Here is a 21,406-nt window from a genome sequence, read left to right as displayed (position 1 = left end):
CACATAAAAATGTGCACTGGCTATTTAGTATTTTCTAGCTGCACATTTAGTCTGTGATGAAGCTCAATGAGGGAGCTGCATCATGTATCTGCCTATCTGCCTGATATTTCAGCTTGGCTTGCTGAGGCAAGTTTTGGAGGGTAAGACCACTTAGTGTTTCTCTTCATCTCTGCCCCAGGTCCTTCACTACCAGCAAGTTTTCCTTTCAATAGGAACAACGTAGTAAAGAAATGTTACTTCTAACTTCTTTTTGAATACAGAGTTTTATTAAGTTGTATGTACAAGCTGAGACTCGGCCGATGCAAGATGATCCTGTTATTATACTGAAACAGAATGGCTTGTCAGTTAAAAGCAAGAACGCTTTACAGTCGTGGAACTGTGATGCCGTCTGCTTCGTGCCTCTGATGTTGCCTGTACTCTGAACAGACATGGCTCACTAAGACACAGACAGCAAGGACATCTTTCAAAATTTCCACAACAGGCACAATTCTGTAATCTCATTAGACGATCTTCAGACAACTAACGCGATTACCTGGACTTGTATATCGATTAATAACTCGGGCATCTCCTCCCATTTACGACTGCTTACATTATTGGCTCTCAAATACACGCTTTTCTATCTTTCCATCTTGCTCTCCTTATTAATTCTAGATATTGATTGCAACTAATGAAAAAAACAGTATTACCGAAGAGAAGGACTAAAGGAAGGGACCGTGTAACTTCACAGAACAAGGAAAGCAAAGGAAGATTACACAAAGGATTTGAAACTAACAGACTTATGGTGAGCAATACTGAAGGTAGCTGCCAAAAAGGTGAGGATTAAGAAGCAAAAAAGGGTGAAAATTAAAAACAAATAGTTCATTTCAGCAAACCACCACATTTTAGGCTAAGAAACCAATCCTGTACACCTTTATTTCAGACTAAACAAATGCCCTTGATTAACTTCAAATTAGGGCAGACACAGTAACTATCCAGAAACCATGAGGACATCAAAAGTACATTGCTGCCTGGTAAACAACAAAATAATTTTTGAATTAAGGTCAGAAAGGAGCCAGGAGAACAGACAGTGACTTTTAGTCACATTAGGGTATTTTTTCAGTTGAAATTAGGAATTGCAGACCAAGGCATATTTGGGGATTTTACTAAACCTCTGGATCTTGTTTAATAAGGCTTCCCTGCAAGAGTCATGCTTCAAAACACACTACCGTTTGTAGTTTAAATAGGTGTATCTGAGAAGAAATTTCCTATGCAGAAACATGGAAGTGAATATGTGCTTTATGTAGAATACATGTTATCAACAAAGGTCGAAATGCACATTCCCAGGGAACTGCTGTGTGTAAACTACCTAATCTGAAACCAAAACCGCACTGATATTCTGCCCTGCAAAGCTTAAAATAAAGGGAGAGGTTATGAAAGTGCCACAGTATCAATGAGAGCCCTAACACCACTTCTGTATCTGACTCCCCTGCCTGGCAGCCTGATAATGTACTTCCCATTTGGCCAGTCTGTTGGCAGCAGCACTGCTGATGAAAAACTTGTCAGGTATAACTCATGTTCTACCAGTTCCTCTGCAGAACCTGTTTGCAAATCCTAGTGTACAGAATATCTAAGTAGCCCTCAAGATTAGAAAACCAATTTTCATGACATATCTCTCACTACTTAATTTTGTCTGCTTTATTCCTTAAACAGTTGGACTATGAACAATAAAGATTACAACCCTGACAAGATATATATATATATACTTAATATCTCCTTCAATCTGAATTACATGCTGTCATCTCTAATAAACAGTCAATGTGATTCTCCATGATAAAGAGTTATGTATCTGAGGAAACACTTTAGTGTCGGACTAATGCTAGGAAAATGAACACAAAGTTCACTACTTTAACAAAAGGGAAAAAAATTATAATCATTATAAGCTTTATATGAACTCTGCTGGTCAAAGATAATGAAAGTTCCTGGAGTAAATGATGGGAGAAATACTGTTAGGAAATGGAAGGCAAGGAGAAAACAATTATCTTTCCCTTTCTGCCCCCCGCCCCCTTCAACTTAAAAACAGGGAGCTTTGCTTCAGCTTGTTTATGAAGAAATAGCAGTGGGTGTCTGTGTTGAAAAAAGGGATAAGAATAACCTGTGCTGGGTCAGACTAAACTTCATTTCTGGAGCAGTATCCTAGCTCAGACTGGTCAACTGCCAACACTTAGAGAGAAAAGAGCACAGGAGCCAGGCAGGTACGCAGCAGTCTTTCCCAGCCTGCAGTAAATGTGGCATTGGCTTACCTCGGACAGGAACAGTTCACCCATTCTGAAGCATCTTCTAAAGGTGAGGCTCCCTTTCCTGTGAAGGTGGTGACATTGGGCAGCACCACAGGTAACTCTTCATAAGGCACAGGGACAGGGCCACATGTCCTGCAGTGAACGATAGGAATAGGCGTCCCCCAGTACCGCTGTCGAGATATTAACCAGTCCTTTAACTTGTCGCTCGTTAGGTCTCCGCCTATCCCTTTACTTTTGGCCTGCTGGGTAATAACTTCTAAAGCCTCCTGGCGAGCCATGCCTGTGATCTGATTAAAATAAAAACCCAAACAAACAACAAGGAAAGACAGAAAAAGAAAGAAAAACGTACATTTGCTGTCATTGAAAATGCAAGAAGAGACAAAAAAAGTCGCAAATGCCATTTCTGAGAGTCAAAGTTTCTGAGCCTCATATTAACCTTCCCCTTCCTGCTGCTTAACGTCCTTCTATCAGAGAGACTACTCACATACCAGTTACTTGATTAATTTAAACCCCCTTAATCAAAGGGTAATGTTCTTGATGGCCTGAGCAGAACAAGGCTTAGAAAGAGCCCTGTAGACCTCTGCAGCTTTTACTGGCTGACATCTGCATTTACTGGCTCATATTTTAATCAACTGCTGTATGCTGAAACTTCCAGAATGTCACTAAAGCAAGGTAGAGACTGAGGAAACGTGGATGGTGAAACAGCTTGCTTTTTGCTCCAACTCATTTGGGCTTTTTCTATTCTTGCTTTCAGATACAGTCTGCTATCAAATGCAGTTTTTCCAAGAGCTATAACAGCATATATGTTTTATATTTAAAGGTAAGATTTTGATGTCACTTCAGGCAGCTAGGTTACCAGAAAGGCTTACACCAGATTTCAATGAATATGGTGAAAGAGGACTAATATATTACTATGTAGCTTAAAAATGTCTTGAGATGGTGAAGTAAGAATCAACTTTTAACACACGATCAATTATTCAGCTTCCTTTAGAAAACTCAGACCAATATTGTAGCTTATTCTCCAGCACAAAAGGAAAAAAGCCTCATTTTATTGCTACAGAAGTGCAAACATGTTTCCTCATTAAATTATTCCTAGAAATCTAGTAGCATAATCCTGGCTTGATTTAAAAAAAAAAAAAGCCTTTAAATGTAGAAATTATTTGGCACTCTTGAGAAAAGAGATTTGGTTTGCATTGTTATTGTGAGTTGGAAAGAACTCCGTAGTTGTATACACACCTCCCCAGAATTAATAACTTTCTCCAAACCATTTGGCAATGTTTCAATGACTTCAGTGAAAGAAATGCCCAGATTCTTAGCTACTGCAGCGTCCTCTGCACTTGTATTAGGTATTCCTGGGGGAGGGGAGAGTAAAAACAATTAAAAATTAGTTCTGGGATTTACTAACATGGATATCAATTGTCAAACTGAGGATAAAACATTTTATTTCTATGATACTCTCTCTATAATGGCTTATGTTGGCCCAAAGGGGTTTAAAAATCTAAGAGCAATAAAAATGATTCATGTTCTTTAAGCAGTGAAATCCAAGCAACAATAATCACAAACACATTTTCTCAGTTTCTCTGAAATCCAAGTATTAATCAATGTCTTGCTGCAAAAATAGCTGAAAATTAGACAGTTCAGAAAAAGCTCAAATATAAAGCTAAAAAATTTGGATAAATAATAAACATTTCAATACAATTATGTTATCTAAATATAACATATATTTAGATACTACAAATTTAAATTCTATTTGCTAATACAAATTTGCAAATACTAAACAAACAGCCTAAATAGTGCTCTTGTTTCAACAGTAAATTTAATCTCTAATTTCATAGCTTATTAGAATGCACTGCTATTCCTTTCACCCATTATGAAGGACATGATTTGTTTATTATCTCAGGAAAACATTTCAAATAACATAGTTTTTCTATTTGAAACAGAACTCCTGAACTTCACCTGTTGCTCAGGTCAGTTACAGAAGTCCCTGATGCTCTCTTTCCCTTTTGTATCTCATTACTTGGGTCGGCCACACGTCTTGAATATGAGTTCCTCTTCTAAACCACGTAATTTCTTTTATTATAGCAATTTACCAGCACCATAAAATGACAGAGTACCTTTAAATATTTCTTATTCATATTAATAGATGATGACACCCTCCCTCCAGTTTTGCTGCATGTACTTTGAATGCCACTTTGTCCTGCTTTGGAGGACTGCCTTGCAAGGTAAGGTAAGAAATTTCTCTACTTTATTATCACCACGTAATTTATATTCAAAATAACATTGAGATGCTAACAGATTTATTATTTCCACAGGGAGATGCATCTTTCTGCATGTTTTTTTTCCTTTCAGTGATTATTTATTTAGTATTGTGAAGAATCTTGGCCCAACTGCTGTCATCTTCAAAAGGAGAAGAAACACATTTCAACAAGCCAGCACCGACATGAGGTTGGGGATAGCTTCAGACAAAAGCTCTCTCAATATTGCTGAGCACATTAGGATTATTAACACAGAAACCACTTCACTCAAACCCAGTTTAACAACCATTTTTCATTCAGACAGTGAAATGCCTGCTATGCATTAACTCTATCAATATAGGAAGTTTGGAAGCAGACAACTACAGAAAACCAAGGGAAACTTCCCTGTGACAAACAACAAGCAAAATACAGACTCACTATTTTATCTTTCCAGCAGATGTACACTCTTGCCATTTCAAGGCCTTATTATAGAATAACTTATGTATCTTAATTTGCCAGGGAGCCTGGCAGCCTGCAACAGGTGGCTTCACAATATGCTCTAGAAATGAAAAAAAAAAAAAAAAAAAAGTGGGCCCTACTTTTTGGCCTTCAGTCTTTTGAAAAGATGCTGCTATTAATGTACATTCACAAAGCTCAACAGCTGGCATCCAGCACTTCCCGGGAAGAATTGGACTGTTTCCAACAGACATGAGGCCATGGTATGTGCCAGTGAGCACGCTGGAAGTTTTTGATGAAAAATGTGATTAGGTATCTCAATTACTTGGCTTCTTTTACATGAGCAGAGGTTCTGGTTCTCAAAAACAGATCCATTCCTAAAGTGTAAGGTGCAAGCATGTTCTCAGTAAGGTACAGAGCACAAATGAGTAATTTCTATCAGCCTTGTGAGGGTCATCCAAGACATTTTTTCAGTGTCAGCTGGTTTTACCCAGTCCAGTTGTGCAGGAACAGCCAACATCAGCAGTGATGAAGAGTAGAAAGGAGTAGATCCAGAGCAGGAAAAAAGTATCCACAACAGGGAGGCAGCAAGAAGGATTTAAGGGATAAGGATGCAGTCGAAATGGGGAAGAAGAGATAAGAGACTATTTCCTATAAGGGCTGGCACAGATCATTGCCTACCCACTGCACCTGAGATAAAACCACAGCAGAACACAACAGTAAACAAATGGCTTGGTCAGTGCTACTTTGCCAATTAAAATGGAGACAATTTTTAAAAGTCAGTCCAATTTCTAATTTTACTTAGAAGGACAGTCACATCATCTCACCATCCTTAACTGGCTAAGTTGAGAGGCTAAGCTCCCTATACAAGGAAGGAGTAAGACAAGCTGCTTCACAGGGTGACTTTCAGAAGAGACGCTGACTCCAGGCAATACAGAAGATCCTCTAGCAATGCCCAATGCCCTTCCACTGGTGGATACTCAATCCTAAATTATGGGAACACTTCCTTTCAAGATAAAGGGTCCAAGATAGCTGTCCAAGGCTACGTGAACAGAATTATTATTTATTCTGATTTATTTTAATGTTGTCAAGACAAGTATTATCAGATAGAAGTCAACCAAGTTTCATACATTCACTGTCTGAAACATTTCCCTGTAAGACAAAAAACAAGCTAAAAGTTTGGGTTGTCTGCAAAACGCTTATATGAAACAATGGCATAGATCTGTTTTGATTAAGGATGGTAGAGTCAGCCAAATACACATGCACTGTAGGTAATCAATCATCTTAATATATGCAGATTTTCAAATTTAGCTTATTAAGTGTGCTAATTTTATAATATTTCCATTAAAATTTATCATCCTGTAAATCTCTCCCCCAGACAGATTCCACATAGCTAATTTTCCCCTCCTTCTTCTACTAATGAAGAACAGTAATGAAGAACAGGATTCCCAAGTCCAAGAGAGAGCCATTGTGTTCGAAGACTTAATGCAACAGTATCTGGTGCTCCAACACAGCAACTGAAAACTGTGCTGGTTCATTTATACGTTAAATCTCACGTACCGATTTTAGTATCGAGATAATTCTCAAAATTGTTTTTTGCTGAGATGACTACAGGAATCTCCTGGTTGGTAAGCAAATTCACAGCTGTCACTGAAGTGAGTGAGTCTGAAAGAAATGTAATGATCATGGTAAGGAAAGTAAGGCAGAAAACATGCCAAGAACACTACTTGCTATTAAAGCTCAGTTTGTCTTAAACATGCATGAAATTTGATAGTATTTTATTTACATAAGAAAGAAAATGAAAAGCCTAATTACATTTCTAGAAAGTTCAGTCATATTAAAATCTTCAGTGAGATAAATTTCCACAATTAGAAAACATACTTCTAACAAACATCTGAATAACAACAGGGTAAGATTTGGACTGTAATTAAAAAACCCTCAGTGAGTCCTTGACCACTATTTGTGTGCTGCAGGGTTGTATGAATTTGCTTTAATAAGCCCATAATTATATACTAGCAGACATTAAAAATTTAAGGGAAAAAACAAAGAATAAAAAAAAAGAATCCAGTTACTCAGATGAAATGGAATGGGATTGTATATACTGTGATTGTGCTCTGGCTCCTCACAGTAGAACTACAGAGCATGAGAAATACAGAGCAGCATAAAGAAACCTAAATAACCAATTGGTTTCCAAACAGAATATCCATATGCAGATTATAGATAAAGAACCTCATATCCACAGGGGAGGGGAGAGAATAAAGGGTGATAAACTGAAATTGATTTACAATGTGAAGCTGCGGTGGTTTGTCAGGAAGCAAATCAAACGTTAACACCCAAGTTTTGAGAGTTTCTAACTGTTTCTAACTTCAGTGCCTTTAAGTTGATGATAATTAATATCATTAAAATACAGACTGCTAAGAGCTTCCTTTCATCTATCTTCGTAGCTAAGCTTAGGAAAGTCTCAGTCATGTACTGCTATGCATAAAATCTGACTAAAATAAAACAACAGTGTTTTAGAGAACTGGGCTACTATACCTCATCGGTCTTGTTTATGCAAACAATATAGTTGTTTCTTATTGATAATTTTTCAAATTTCAGGTCTCCAAGATATCCATATTCTAGATAAAATTTTGCATGTTCAAACCACCACACATAGCTTTCCTCCTCTGTTTAAAAAATGTACAAAAGGAACTAGTTCACTCTTTAAAAGCAAATAAGCCAAAAGCCTCACGAACAGGATGCTGAGTGGGTGGGATAGTCTGCTTTTAAAAATAACTTCTCTTCTACCCAGCAATAATTCTGATTTTATGCTGGACTCAAAATAATAACTCTAGTTTCTGAAGACAGGCTTACTTTTGCTCATTTGCTCACATCAATATTAAAATAGTAATAAAGAGATGATATTGCAGTTAAAATGTAAAAAAACTACATGTATGCATGGTATTATAATGAGATGATGGACAATGGAAGGATCAGATCTTTATCTCAGATACCTCACACTGACAAAGCTAGAAGACTCACCAGGTTCTAAATTAACATAATTTTTGCTAGGCTAAAAAAAAAGAAGAAAAAAAAAGAATATTTGAAAATTGTTTGCTCACCTCTATATAAATAGTAACAGTCGAAAATACAGGGCTGTACTCTAAGAGTAAAGGTATTAGAACTTTAAGTTACTTTGCCATACAGATTTTATTGTTAATTATATTTCCAATGTTGGCCCTTCATAATACCATGGCTGAAATGTAAATCTGAAACTCCATATAGAAATTCTCCTTTATGTTCTCTTCTTTGGAAAATAGCAGTCTGTGCCTTAGAAATGCTCACAAAAGAGCAAGAAATACCAGCCAATTCCAAATGAAGATGCATATAAGTATATTTACAAGAAGCAGGAGTACAGAACAGCAGCAGAGCTGCAATTAAGGAACTGTGTCTGCTTTAAAGCCTCTTTTTCAAGGTCTTATGGTTGTCTTTATTCTAGATGAGAGGTTCTTTAATTTAGCTCAACCAAAGGCTAATTTTATTGTTGAGACACAAAAAGCCTTTCAATATTTTCACATTAGAAAAAAGTTTAAAAAATAATTACAAAAAATTAGTAGTCCATTAAAAAGAAGTTTTGCACCTGTGTGGTTTGGCTTAAAGCACATGATGCAACAAAGATGCAGGCACGTACTTGGATGTGTGTTCATGGGGTTAGCACAGAGATTTAGCTGAACTGTAAGAACTCTAAATTTCTTCCTTTGTTCCTTCGTAAGAATTCTCCAAGCTTTGCTCAGCTCTGACACAAGAACTCTACATACTCAACACATTCAGGACCTCCTCCCCCCCCCTTTTTTTTTTTTTGCTAGCAAGCCAACTTTATTAAGGCTACAGAAATGAAGCACTAAATAAGCAGGTTCCGTTCAACCATCACAGTTTCCCACAAGAATCCTGATTCATTGCTGTTGATGTCACACATTATAGAGACAATGAAGGCACATAGGTACCAGTGAGGAAAAAAGTACATATTGAACACCAGCCTTAAGTGGAAACAAAAATATTCTATTCTATCTATCACTGATCAACTTTGTATTAACGGTCTCTCGCCCTCTTCCTATATGATGGGAAGAGATCACCATTGGTGCAAGAGTTGGCTCTGCTGTCTTTGTGCTACCAATACATCTCCATGTAGCCAAGAGATGCTCCAAAGGGGTGACAAAGTCAGAGTTGGGCTGTTCACTTCTGGTACACGAAGAATAACAAATTTGTTCCTTTTATATATATATATTTATATACTATATATATATTATATATATATATGTATATATATATATATATATACACTATCACATTTTACAGGTATTATAAAAGGAAGAATTCTAAAGTAGCTGCTGCTACTGTATCTGAAAGCCAGGACAGGCTGATGCAATATTCGTTGACATACACAAAGAATCAAAAGACCTGTTCCCTCTCAACAGGAACAGCTCATGCTCAGCTTGACACGCGTTCTCTGAACATTGTTCTGTAAAACTGTTAGTCTTCTACAACAAAAGGCAGTATGAGAAAAATATCACCTTTCCCTGGAATCAACTCCCTCTGAAAGACTTCCTTGAGACTGCTATCCCCATGCACCAGTCTGTGAGTTGGTAAGATATATAAATGGGAAGCTCCATAAATGGCTTCAGGCGTGTAGGTATAAGCAGCCAGCTTCTCTTCTGTTACTTTACCATTAACCTGAAAAAGAGCAGAAAATATCCCAAATTAATTTATACTTTTCTCCATTGCAAGTGCAGTGTTTTCACATTCACCTTCATTTTCATGCAGCTGACAAATACGCATCACCCTGTAGAAATATACAACCCTGAATAAGAAAACCAGGAGCATTACCACTACAGGGAATTTCCAGAATCAAATCTTGGCAAAATTTACTTCTAAGACCTTGAGAAAGTTACTTTACAATCTTGCTGCAGTTTATCCAAATATGTATACGTGTATATGTAAAAAAAGATTTCAAAATTCATTATGTAATATTACATTGTGCTACTGAGCTAGGTTCAATCCCTGGTTAGGTAACCTGGAATCCTTCTATTCCCTTTTCCATATGCATGCTCTGTTTCCAAGAAACAAAAATGAGATGCTGCCTCTGAAATCTAAAGAGAATTAAAGATTCTCTCAGCTACCAGGCTTTCCAACACACTTCTCTGATGAAGTCAGTGCTGCAACTTACGTACAGGAATAAAATAATAAAGGTGGCACAACATTAAACCAACTGGATGTATTCTCAGAAGGCTGCTTAAGAACTATCACCCAGCACTATCAACAGGCTTTGTATTTCAGGTCAATTAACTGTGGAGTGTATGGGGGTCTTAGACGGAGATTCTTCTACAGCAGGTATTGATATACATTTTCAGAAACAACTTAAATACAAAAATGCACCTCTAGCAGTGTGCAGTTCAGTGGTATTAAGATGTCTCCATTTGATGTTTGCAGAAATTTTAAAATAAGAAGTCACTCTAGAAATATCAGACCAGAGTAAACAAGCACAACAAAGCCCAAGGGCTGAAATTGTACCAAAGTCTCTCTGAAAATCTCTTCTGTCATTATCACATTCATAAACCCTTTTGCATCTCTTTGGAAAGACTTTGAATTTTACCATTTTTTCTCTAGATAATTATAATTCTCTTAAGGTTTCTCTTTCCTTCCTCTCCTTTCTTCCTATCCAGATGTCTCTGTAGCTCCATCACTACCTAATTGTCTGCTTTTCATTATTTTAATGACCTTAATAAATTAAATAATGAAAAAACGTCAACAACGTGGCTTGCCTGAGGTCAGCTGGGGTCTGACAGTACAGGTGCAGAGTGCAGCCAAAGCCCAGCTAGATCCCAGCTGACTTGCACAGTGCCACTTTACACTGCTCTTCATACTGCTCCCCTAAACGTCTTGGCTTTCAGGAATGTTTACTGGTGTGAATGTATTTTGGCACAAATACACACAGCCAGTTTGCATCTGATGTTGCACTTGAACACACAACCCTCTCCCCTAAGGAGGACAGCAGGGAGTATCTCTTCAACCCATAAGAGGTGTTCTTCAGGATCTGTGCTGATATATAATATATGCTATATATAAAATATATTAAAAATACAATTTCCAGAGACATAACGGTCTTTTTTAATAGGTTTCAAGCTTTTTAGATCTGAAAATCAATTCCCATCACATACCTCAGGGGTTGTGGTTAGCCCAATCAAGACAGCAGCATTGAAATTTCCAACTTACCTTTAACAAGAAGTCAAGAGAGCATCCTACACAGTCACCTATCCAATTTGCTTGCATTTCTTTTATGCCATACCACTCGGGGAGTTCGGACAAAGCATCAAACATAGCCTGGTGCAATCAAAGAGAGAACATTCAGCCTTTGTAAGCATACAAATTGAGGCTATGAGTTGATACTGCTGCTGCCCCAAATTCATCTCTTTGAGCACAGAGTTAACATGTCGCAAGCCAGAGGTACGACATCTCCAACTGAGATCCTATTGTTATGAAAAGAGGTTGCTAAACCTTAAACACAGAACTAAACAGGTGAAAATAAACACAGAAAATATTCCCAATGGGTGGAAACTGTGAGAAGCGTAAGTGACATAAAGAGCTGAACACAACTACTGACACATAAGAGATGTGCTTGCAGGTATGAAGCCTGCATTTGGATCAGTTGTTCTAGACAGTAGAACAGCCTGGAGATGGCAGTCAGACAAAGGTGTTGGCTCCTTCATTAGCCATAATGTCCAACAGCCAACCTGTAACTTTTATGTATACTTACACTCAGCAAGAGATACATCCATATATTTATGTATTTTCTGATGTGTGGCATGGAAACATAACAGAATACTCAAAGCACACTAATACTTGCTAAATCCACTCGAACAGTATGTTTTCAATCACTCTATTAGAAAAGTAAAGGAGAAGACATACAAAGGGATGGGTAACTCAAAGCTCGTCTCACTTTTCACTTCATAACACTCCACATTTGTGTTATGAATACTCCATGACTGTCCAGAATCTTTACTTTGGCAGAAGCACAGCCAGAGGCATGAGTCACTCAGACAGATGGTGGATATGCTGAACAATTACAGTTAAAATGTAAGAATAAGGCAACGTGTTGAATAATTTTCCCTTCAGCTGTAACTCCTAACATCAAATGTACAAGCTCTTCATTATCTCACTAATTGCTAACAACTTGCAAGGATGGACAGTAGGTACTACATGCTGCTCAAATTAAATAGCGGGTAGTTAGAATATGCAACTCCGTTTTTTTCAGCTGTTGTGCTTTAACTCCATTCTTAAGTGTTTTCAGAGTAAGATGGATAAAAGACATCATAAGGATTACCTTCCAGTTGCTGCTGTCTTGTATATCTATCATCCAAATTAGAACAAAGGGCATGTCCTTCATAAATTGTATTACACCGCCACCTGGGAATATTCCTGCTTGCTACATCCTTAAGAATCAAATTAATTTTCTGATGATTTATAAATAAAGGAATGGTAAGGTTTTGGAAGGTTTTTAATCATACTGTGACTTTAATCAGTTGCAGCTCACAATTACATTATAACACAGAGAATGCCAAATTCTCATTGTTCTCATTAATTTCAGTCTTCAAGACACAACTGAGCTTTATCTCCCATGAACAACCCACGTATATATATACATACCTGCCAAAGAACAACAAATAACTGGAGATACAGAAAGATGTATATGTAGATACAGAGATACAAAACTACATGATACTTAGATACATTCTTTGTAAGAATTTTATGCATTTTAGAAAGAATGAAAACGGGCCAATGCACAGAGAACTGGCTGGACACATTAGTAGATTTTTATAAATCCTCCTGCTTGGATATCCATCCCAATCTACGTTGCATTTTGCTGGCAGAAGCAGCTGAACAGGCATGTGCTCTACTGAAACTGTACAGTCTGGAACTGCTTCCTAGAAAAACTTTCTAGATGGCTTTTTGCTGCAGGATTAATACATCAAGATCCTTAATGCCAGTGTGATGATTTTCATTCTAGTTAGATGGCCTTATTAGTAACTATAGGCTAATGTTTGACTTAGCCCAATTCCTCCCTTGATAATGCAATTGATTCATGCAGCTAAATAGGGGATCAGCTGAATGAAGATAACATTTACTCTGCATGATGACACAACCTAGCTGAGTTTGCAAACACAAACCCTTCACATCTTAATATGCACATGAAGCATAGTACAGTGTGATAAGAAAAAATCCCCAAATACCAAAAAAAAAAAGCCCTTTAGGATGTTTCAATATGGAATCATGGTTCTCTGCTCTTTGTACTCAACACACTTCACTGGTTTCTTGTCAAGGCTATGAATAGCAGCTCAAGTAGAAAGTGAACAAGATGTAAACCACAAACACATCATGTTACTTTGGCAAAAAAAAAATATAGTATTTATACTGCTGGTATCCACTGTTTCTGGATACTTACTAACAGAAAGTAGAGAAGCAGACTAATTCTTACATGCATCAATGCATGTACATTCACATTCCATCCACGCAAATTAGGAGGGTTTTTAAAAATTCCTTAAGGGAAATCCTTTAAAAAACCTTTTTGTTGTCAAATCCAATTGCACTACACCCTGCAAAAGCATAAATCTATAAGTATATGTTAAAACTACTACTAATTTTTTAAAAGTTATATGTAGCCTGTTTAGGTATACAAAACAAACTGAAGCTGATCAACACTAGCACAGAAATTCCTGAATATTATAAACTAGTATATTAAAAGTTAAGTATTATTTCCATGTATTTCCATGTTCTTTTTTAAAATCACTGCTATGTTATTCTCATTAATTCTGCCCAAACTATTATTTTCTAATTACTGACACGATTCCTTAAACAAAAACTTTGACCCTTAAGGGTATGTACATAACTCCTAGTCATTTCTGCAGCAAGAAGGTTCCCAGCACATAGGCAAATAAACAAAAGTAAAACCAAGTTGAATCCTGCAAGGGGTAAAGAACAAAAGCAGCATTACAATCCAATAAGCTGATAAACTTATCAAATAAATTCCATTTTCAAATTTCTGGTGATGACTTGATAGTGAGAAACTTGGAAGCATTAAGTTAGCAGAGTCTTTCTGCTCTCACTGTTCATGGCTCAGGAAGAGACGATAAAACTTAAAAAGCAGACGTCTAATTACAGGAGAAATTACTCCCATCTTAATTAAACACTAGTCAAGGCAAAGCATAAATACATTTTGGCAGTCTTTCAGATCTAAAGATAGACAGACTCAGGAAAAAGCTAAAGAAATCAAAGCTACACTCAGGGATGAAAATCACTTCAAGGCTCTCACACCTTTAGGAAAGTTTGACTTAAGTGCTGAAGAAGTTGAAGATCCAGGGTTAAACTAATGTTTCACAGGACTGCTTTAATCTTTCAGAACACCTAGAAATTCTGACATAGCTTGAAGATGAAAGTCAACCAGTTCAGATGATCAGAGGGTCACAAAATCAAGACGAGTTTGCTGAAAATTCATCACACACAAAGATGACCGAGCCTGAAACTAGAACTAAAGCATCTGAAAGTAATATTCTAATCTCACATACCCAGCTGTTTAGTCTGTCAAAGATTCAGAGAGAAACAGAACTTTAGTTTGGCAAACTTCAGACAGAAAAAAGTACTTAAAGTCAAAGAACAGAAATGCTTTATAATTTCCCCAGAGTATCTCAACTCCAAAAGCCCCCCTTCTGCTTGTAGTTCAAAGAGGGAGGATTCTGCTGAACACTTAAAAAATCCAGGCTCTGACTTCAGGAACTGGCATGACTGGCATGGTGGATGAGGGGAGAGCAGTGGATGTTGTCTACTTTGACTTCAGTAACGCTTCTGACACTGTCTCCCATAACATAGGTAAGCTTAGGGAGCGTGGGTGTGGTAGGTGGACAGTGAGGTGTGCTGAGAACTGCCTGAATGGCAGAGCTCAGAGGGTTGCCACAAGCAGTGCAGAGCCCAGTCAGATGCCTGCAGCAAACAGTGTGTCCCAGGGCACTGCACTGGGTCCAATCTTGTTCGACCTATTCACCAGTGACCTGGATGAGGGTACAGAGTGTACCCTCAGCAAGTTTGGTGATGATACAAAACTAGAAGTGGCTGATACCCCAGAAGGCTGCATTGCCATTCAGTGGGACCTGGAGAGGCCAGAGACTTGGGTGGAGAGGAACCTAAAGAAATTCAACAACGGCAAGTGTAGGATCCTGCACCTGGAAAAAAATAACCCCAAGCACCACTACAGGTTAGGGGTTGACCTGCTGGGAAGCAGCACTGCAGATTTGGACCTGGGAGTCCTGGTAGACAAGAAGCTCTTCATGAGCAAGCAATGTGCCCTCACAACCAAGAAGACCAATGGTGGCCTGAGATGCATCAAAGAAGAGCATGGCCAGCAGGTCAAAACAGGTGATCCTTCCCTTCTGCTCTGCCCTGCAGAGGCCACACCTGGTCCAGTTCTGGGCTGCCCAGTTCAAGACAGACAAGGAGCTAAAATAAAAAGGTCATCAAAGGGTTTCATTTCAAAAGCATTCAACTCATTAGCAAATAAGGTTGTCTTCTAATAAATTAAAATAAAATAAACCCAAAAAGTCCTGCTTCTAAGAAAACACCAAAGAAATATTGAAGATCTGTTTGGATTAAAATGAAAAGTTTCATTTTATTTGATTAACCCTCCTAAAAGAGTAACCAAATATAAACTAAAGATTACACAAAATCATTTAATACAACTTAATATATTAACTAAAGTACGGGAAATTAAAGTTAGAATGCCCACTGTTTTATTTTGCACTCTAGTGCATAGTTCCAACTGTGATTATGCAGCACAGCTTCTGCTGGTATTTAATCTTTTCTTGCTTTTTGGTTGTGTTTTTTTGTTTCTGGGGTTATTTTATTATCTTCCTTCAGTAGCTTCTGCCTGTACTATTGTTGCTCACTCTTTGACTCTTATTTCCCATGTGTGAAGTACACTGAAAACATATATTAAAAAGGAGAAAGACATACTGTGCGTGCTTAAAATTCTTTCTTGTAAATGTCTGAACAGTCAGAGGTTTTTCCCTTTCTTTATCATATAATTTATGGTCAACAAACACCTTCTGGTTTGACCTTGTAGGCAAAGAAATGATTCCTCAAAAGCAAAAAGTAAAGCCAGTGTTCTTTGCCAGATTTGCTATCCAGAGCTCTCTCACTGTAGCAATTACCAAAGAGAAGGTATTTCCCTTCCAGTATAACGAAGCATATATTTGGGATACGTGAGTAGTCGATTCCATAAACATTAAAGCTCTTTAAAACATTTGTTATCGCTTTTAGTAGTACTGAGCATTCACTGTTTTGATTAATGCAATACCAGCAGGAACTTAAATTTGCATTACTGCAACAACAAATGAGATGCTGCACTTAAACAGAGGGGAAGAGATCAGCCTGGTCTGGATACCCACAGACAATTTTCTCTCTTGCCAAGATGACGAAACAGGTGTCATCTTTTTTATTAATGAAGTGCTAAGCAAGCTGTGGAGACAGCACTCTTGGTCCCTGTCCAGGAGAGAGCTCTCAGCTCCAGTCAGAGGAAGAGTTTCAAAGTCATGTTTATTAGGCCCATTCAGTAGGAAGAAGACAACTCTAAGCTACACCCCAAGTGTGGGAAGTGAAAAAAATTTACACATAAGGTATGAAAATCTACAGAGCCAGCATTTCTGTTCTCCTCAATGATGAAGCATGCTATGAAACCCTAAGTTTTGTCAAGACTCCTAAAATGCAGTACTTCAGTTTCACTACATTTTGTTACCATTCTGCTTAATATCTCAGAAATAACATCAAATATTTTTTTTCTTTAAATCAAGCAAAACACAGATATGTAAAACAATTCCAATTCTATTCAGACTAGAGAAAATACTGTCAAACCCATAATAAAGCTGGAGAAGAACTGGTAGATCTTCTGTTGCTTTCCCCTTGCAGATTTAGCACCATGCTAAACATCTAAGTTCTACACTTCACAGAATGTGAGAAGGAAGGATTTGTCTGTAAATGTCAGAATGAAAGAAAAACTCTATAAAATAAAATATTTTAAAAAAATTATAAGATAAAGATGACTTAGATGTAAATTAAAGTGGCAGAACTTTACAGGCCCTTTCACTTCCCCCAGTATTTAAATCAAACACACATACACTATGCTACTGCTGTGCAAAAAAGGCAAAATTATTTAAGGCAAAACTTGAAGTTTCAAGTTGCTTCTCTTTTATTTTCTTCAAAAAAAAAAAAGAGATAATTTTCTGGATATTTGGGTGATTTTTGTAAAGTTAAATATGAAAAGATACTGTATACAATTAATTGATGAAGACCAGGGACTATTTTAAGACTAAACATACAGATTCTCATTTGAGGACTCAGTTGGCTGTGCATAAAAAAGCATGAGGGCAATTTACAGGTACACACAGAAAATACTAACATTTACAGATAGATTTTTCCAATGAATCTGCCTACAGATTCAGCTGGGTTACCATAGCAACTAAATGTTTTAGCTTAAACATCTTAAATGCACAGACAACAATTTGAATAATAATGCCATCAGTTAGGCATTCTACTTTTATCAAGGAAATCTGTCAAAAGAAAAATGACAATTAAAATGTTCTTTAAAACCCCACAAAAGCTGCTAGACCCTTTCATATGTACTTCACAGTGTAAAAAATGGGCTGTGATTACTTTATTGCTTTACATAACCAAAATGGTTTCTGCTAAGCATTTCAATCATGGTCAATATTTTTGCCCTCTGAAAAAACCTCATTGCCAATGGTAAATTGCCATGTGAGCAAACAGCATTTTGTTTGTTTGCATCCTTTGCTTCAAGACAGGACTATGAGCTGGTGCAGTAACAGTAAACAAATCAAAGCAAACCCACAGAAGATGATTCCTCTGGACACATGAGAAATCTATGGAATAGCATGTGTAGGAATGAAACACTGACTCCTGCAATGCACAGGATGATTTCACAGCCTATTACTGATCATGTAAGTCCTTGTTAATTTGACTAGGAATTTAAGCACTGCAGATGAAGATCACCCTTACAAGTATTTATTAAGGTTGTGAGATGCAGGAGAAAACCTAAAATAACACGTGGGTGAAAGACAGGAATACAGAAAGGTCCTCAATATGCAGTAGACATAGGTTGAATAGTTACAACAAAATAATTTGTGGCTGCACCAGGTAGAAAATATAATGTAAGCCTACATCCTGGCAGTAAGGCCCAAAGACCCAAAAGCTACTCTGTGCTGACAGAAATTATGGGTCTTTGCATCAGAATGATTTGGACCATGATAATATGGCACCATCTTGCCTTGAATTTCTGGACACCTTCAAAATAAGCAGAACTGGACAAAACATGTTTAGCAGGCAACTGACTCAGATATTGGAAATAAAGACCTCAGGGCCAGACAAGTTCTGGAAAGGCAAACTTCTGTTTCTATTAGGTTTTTCAAAGAAAAAAAAAAAGTGAACCATGGATTTAAGACCCCCAGTCTCATTAAAGATAATATTTAGAATGTCCTCTCAGATTTCCCATTTAGAGTCTCACATAGAGAGTACTGTCAGCAACCTTCACTATCTCAGCTCAACTTGGATAAAAATGCTCTCTACTCTGAAGCATCCTGAGCCTTCAGGTGCCTGAAAGTAACTGCAGAGAAAGTACTGTATGCATATTCATGATGAGCCCTAAACAACTGAAGAAAAAGGAAAGTGAGATCCACAAAGAACCTACCTAGTATTATTCTAGAGAGGTATGTTCATTGGCAAGCTGTCAGGTAAGGGTATAAACCACCCTAATTGTTGCACTCATTAGAAGTACAAATATCTGAAGTGTCTGAGCAGCAAAGACTTTGAAGAAAAGGAAATTGTACTGGTAATGACTCTGGTCTGTGATGTCAGCCAGGAAAATCTATTTATGGAAATGTGTGTCTTCCAAGATCAAGAGGCATGAAACAATCTCCCCTGCTGAAGTGAAAGTATTATCACCACTAATGTTATCATCCTAAAATCGTATTAGTGATTAATGATCTTTAGGTTCTTAAGGTTAAAGAGCTGCCTTTATCCACCACACCTACTGGGACTAGATCTGTAAAATCTGAACCCTCCAGTCCAAGAAGAAAGGCTCTCTAGATGATGAAGGTCAATGAACATCTCTCATCAAAGCCCAGTCTCCCAGCAAGGGCTTTTGAAAAGAGGTGGACAAGAAGACTCGAGGATTAGACTGGGAAGAATATCTGCTAAAATCATGGTGTTCAACACTATGTTATTTAGGACAATAGGGATTCAGATCAACTGTCAACAGCCTGAATCCAAAGAAAAAGTATACAAAAAAAACAGGTTTAGAAGGAAGGACTCATGTTTCTTACCACTCCTTGAAAAGTGCTGAGATGACTACTGTAAGAATGAAGAAATGTGTGCAAAGTTGTGTTTTGAGGACAGCAAGTCAAGATATTCAGAAAGAGGAAGCAAACTTGTAGCAATTAAGATCTCTAATTTGCTTCTGGCAAATGCTGAGGGCATTGTGGTCACAGAACTTAACAGTCTTCCTCCAAAGAGTTGTAGCTTGCATGGACCATTCAGACCTGTATGACAAAATAGTCTTCTTCAGGAAGTAAGGCATAACATGCTATGCTATCTAGGAATTTATTTACTTATTTATTTATTTGATCTTCCAAAGCATAAAATCAATCAAATACCAGATAATGGACTTAGAATAGCAGAGTCTGGTAATCTGCAATTCTTATTTGAAGGTTTGGAGGGGAAAAAAATAAATAATTCCCCCTGTACAACCAAATGTTTAAAACCCTTGCCAAAAGAAGCAAAGTGAGACTGTTCAAAATGTGCCAGAACCACAGCAACAAAAATGAGAGTCAGTGGAGGGTGAGTAAAAAGGAAAATCCAAACCACCTGCTGGTACTTGGTAGCATCTGTCACTGAACAAGAAGTGGGAGCACATGAAGGCAATGCCTGCCAAAGCACTTGAGCTAGGAGCAATATGGCATCATTCATCAACCTGGTTGTATTATCTTGCATAGGTCCTACAGAATATCAATCATGTACAGACTCTATCTTGGGAAACCTTTGCAGAGATCTGTACTCAGGTGCCCTCTGTAGTAATGCTAAAAGGTTTTGTAGAAGTTGATATAAATGTACATCAGCAAATGAAAAGTAAAAGCAGCTCTCAAAAATGATGCCATGAAGATGTTCAAGGGCAAGGGGTTGTTTGCATTTTTGACCTTCATGTAGGCACGGGATATGGTAGTCACCTGAAGTGAAAATTTGGGTGCTGTGGAGGCAAAGTTCCCTCTTGTAATCTGCTGGGCCTACTTACTGGAGAATTATACATGGGAGATGTGATCATCCCAAGAGGTGATGCCTTTCCTGTAGAGACATTTCTTAGATCAGGGAATACAAGGCAAAAGATAAATCATCCTCCCTAGAGCAGGGTGCATATTGAGCAAGAGACAATAATCCCACAAGCCAAGGGTGTTTTCAAGGTTACTGAAATGCTCCTCAGTCTTGTCTTTTTGGTCTTTATGAGAAAAAATTAAAGGCTGATTCACCCTTCTTAGAGGGAGATAACTAAACAGTGATTTGGTACAAGTATGGATACAGCCCAGAAATACCAGTCATCATTTCCAGAACCTATTAAAAGCAAGAGATAAAAGATGTATTAGCACAGGTAGACACTCCAGCGAAGTTCCAGCCTCTAATTGAGGGAAACAGTGAGTTGGGGGAGATACTGAAATATCACAAAGGTCATCAAGAAACCTGGCAACAAGATTACCAAGAAAAAGCTCAGAACATTGTGATCATTTTTTGATTGCGCAGACATGCTCCACTTTTCCTTCAGCTATAGCAAATGTTCCCTCCCTACTGCCAGAACAGGCAGCACGATCAGAAAACATCCATCTCAAGTACCCTCTCTGTATGAACGTACCTAGAGTGAGACCTGAATTTCTTCTTCTTTGGTCTTTTGTATCTGAGACACAGGAAAAGGGTCAAAGATGAATTTTTAATATTTTCTTGGGAATAGCCTTCTTAATCTGTACTTGAAATCTCAATACAGAGAACACTTGGATGGAATGAAAACTTCACCCAGACAAAACTGTAAGTCAACACTTTCATCTCAGAGAGCATAAAGCCAAAAATCTTGTTGAAGAATTCCTCTATGTGGAAGCTGTGATGTTGCATCACAATCAAAACTCGAGCCCATATCAAAATAGGATGTTTAAATAATTTGAAAATATTTTTTTTACTTAGATAAAATAAAATAGAGTACAAAGTATAATAGAAAATGAACACTAGGTGACAGGCTGTACTCCATTGCTTATACCATGCCTGTAAGTTCAACAGGTTGACTAGGCAAACAAGTTTCTAGTTCAAAAGCCT

The 21,406-nt window shown here is 37.6% G+C and overlaps 1 protein-coding gene across 1 annotated transcript in view; it reads right to left on the bottom strand.

Moving 5' to 3' along the window:
* The window catches only part of LARS2 (leucyl-tRNA synthetase 2, mitochondrial), an 88,222-nt gene that overhangs the window by 35,234 nt on the left and 31,582 nt on the right, over positions 1 to 21,406 (bottom strand). Inside the window, exons 8-12 of the mRNA XM_084260409.1 lie at positions 11,216 to 11,323; positions 9,517 to 9,676; positions 6,527 to 6,631; positions 3,513 to 3,628; positions 2,280 to 2,563 (exon numbers count right to left, since the gene is read on the bottom strand). Of these exons, the coding sequence (XP_084116535.1) occupies positions 2,280 to 2,563; positions 3,513 to 3,628; positions 6,527 to 6,631; positions 9,517 to 9,676; positions 11,216 to 11,323 (773 nt within the window). The remainder of the gene's footprint in view (positions 1 to 2,279; positions 2,564 to 3,512; positions 3,629 to 6,526; positions 6,632 to 9,516; positions 9,677 to 11,215; positions 11,324 to 21,406) is intronic.

This window comes from Gallinula chloropus (genome assembly GCF_964237585.1).
Source record: "Gallinula chloropus genome assembly, chromosome: 2".
NCBI lineage: Eukaryota > Metazoa > Chordata > Aves > Gruiformes > Rallidae > Gallinula > Gallinula chloropus.
This window is presented reverse-complemented; position numbering and strand designations above follow the sequence as displayed.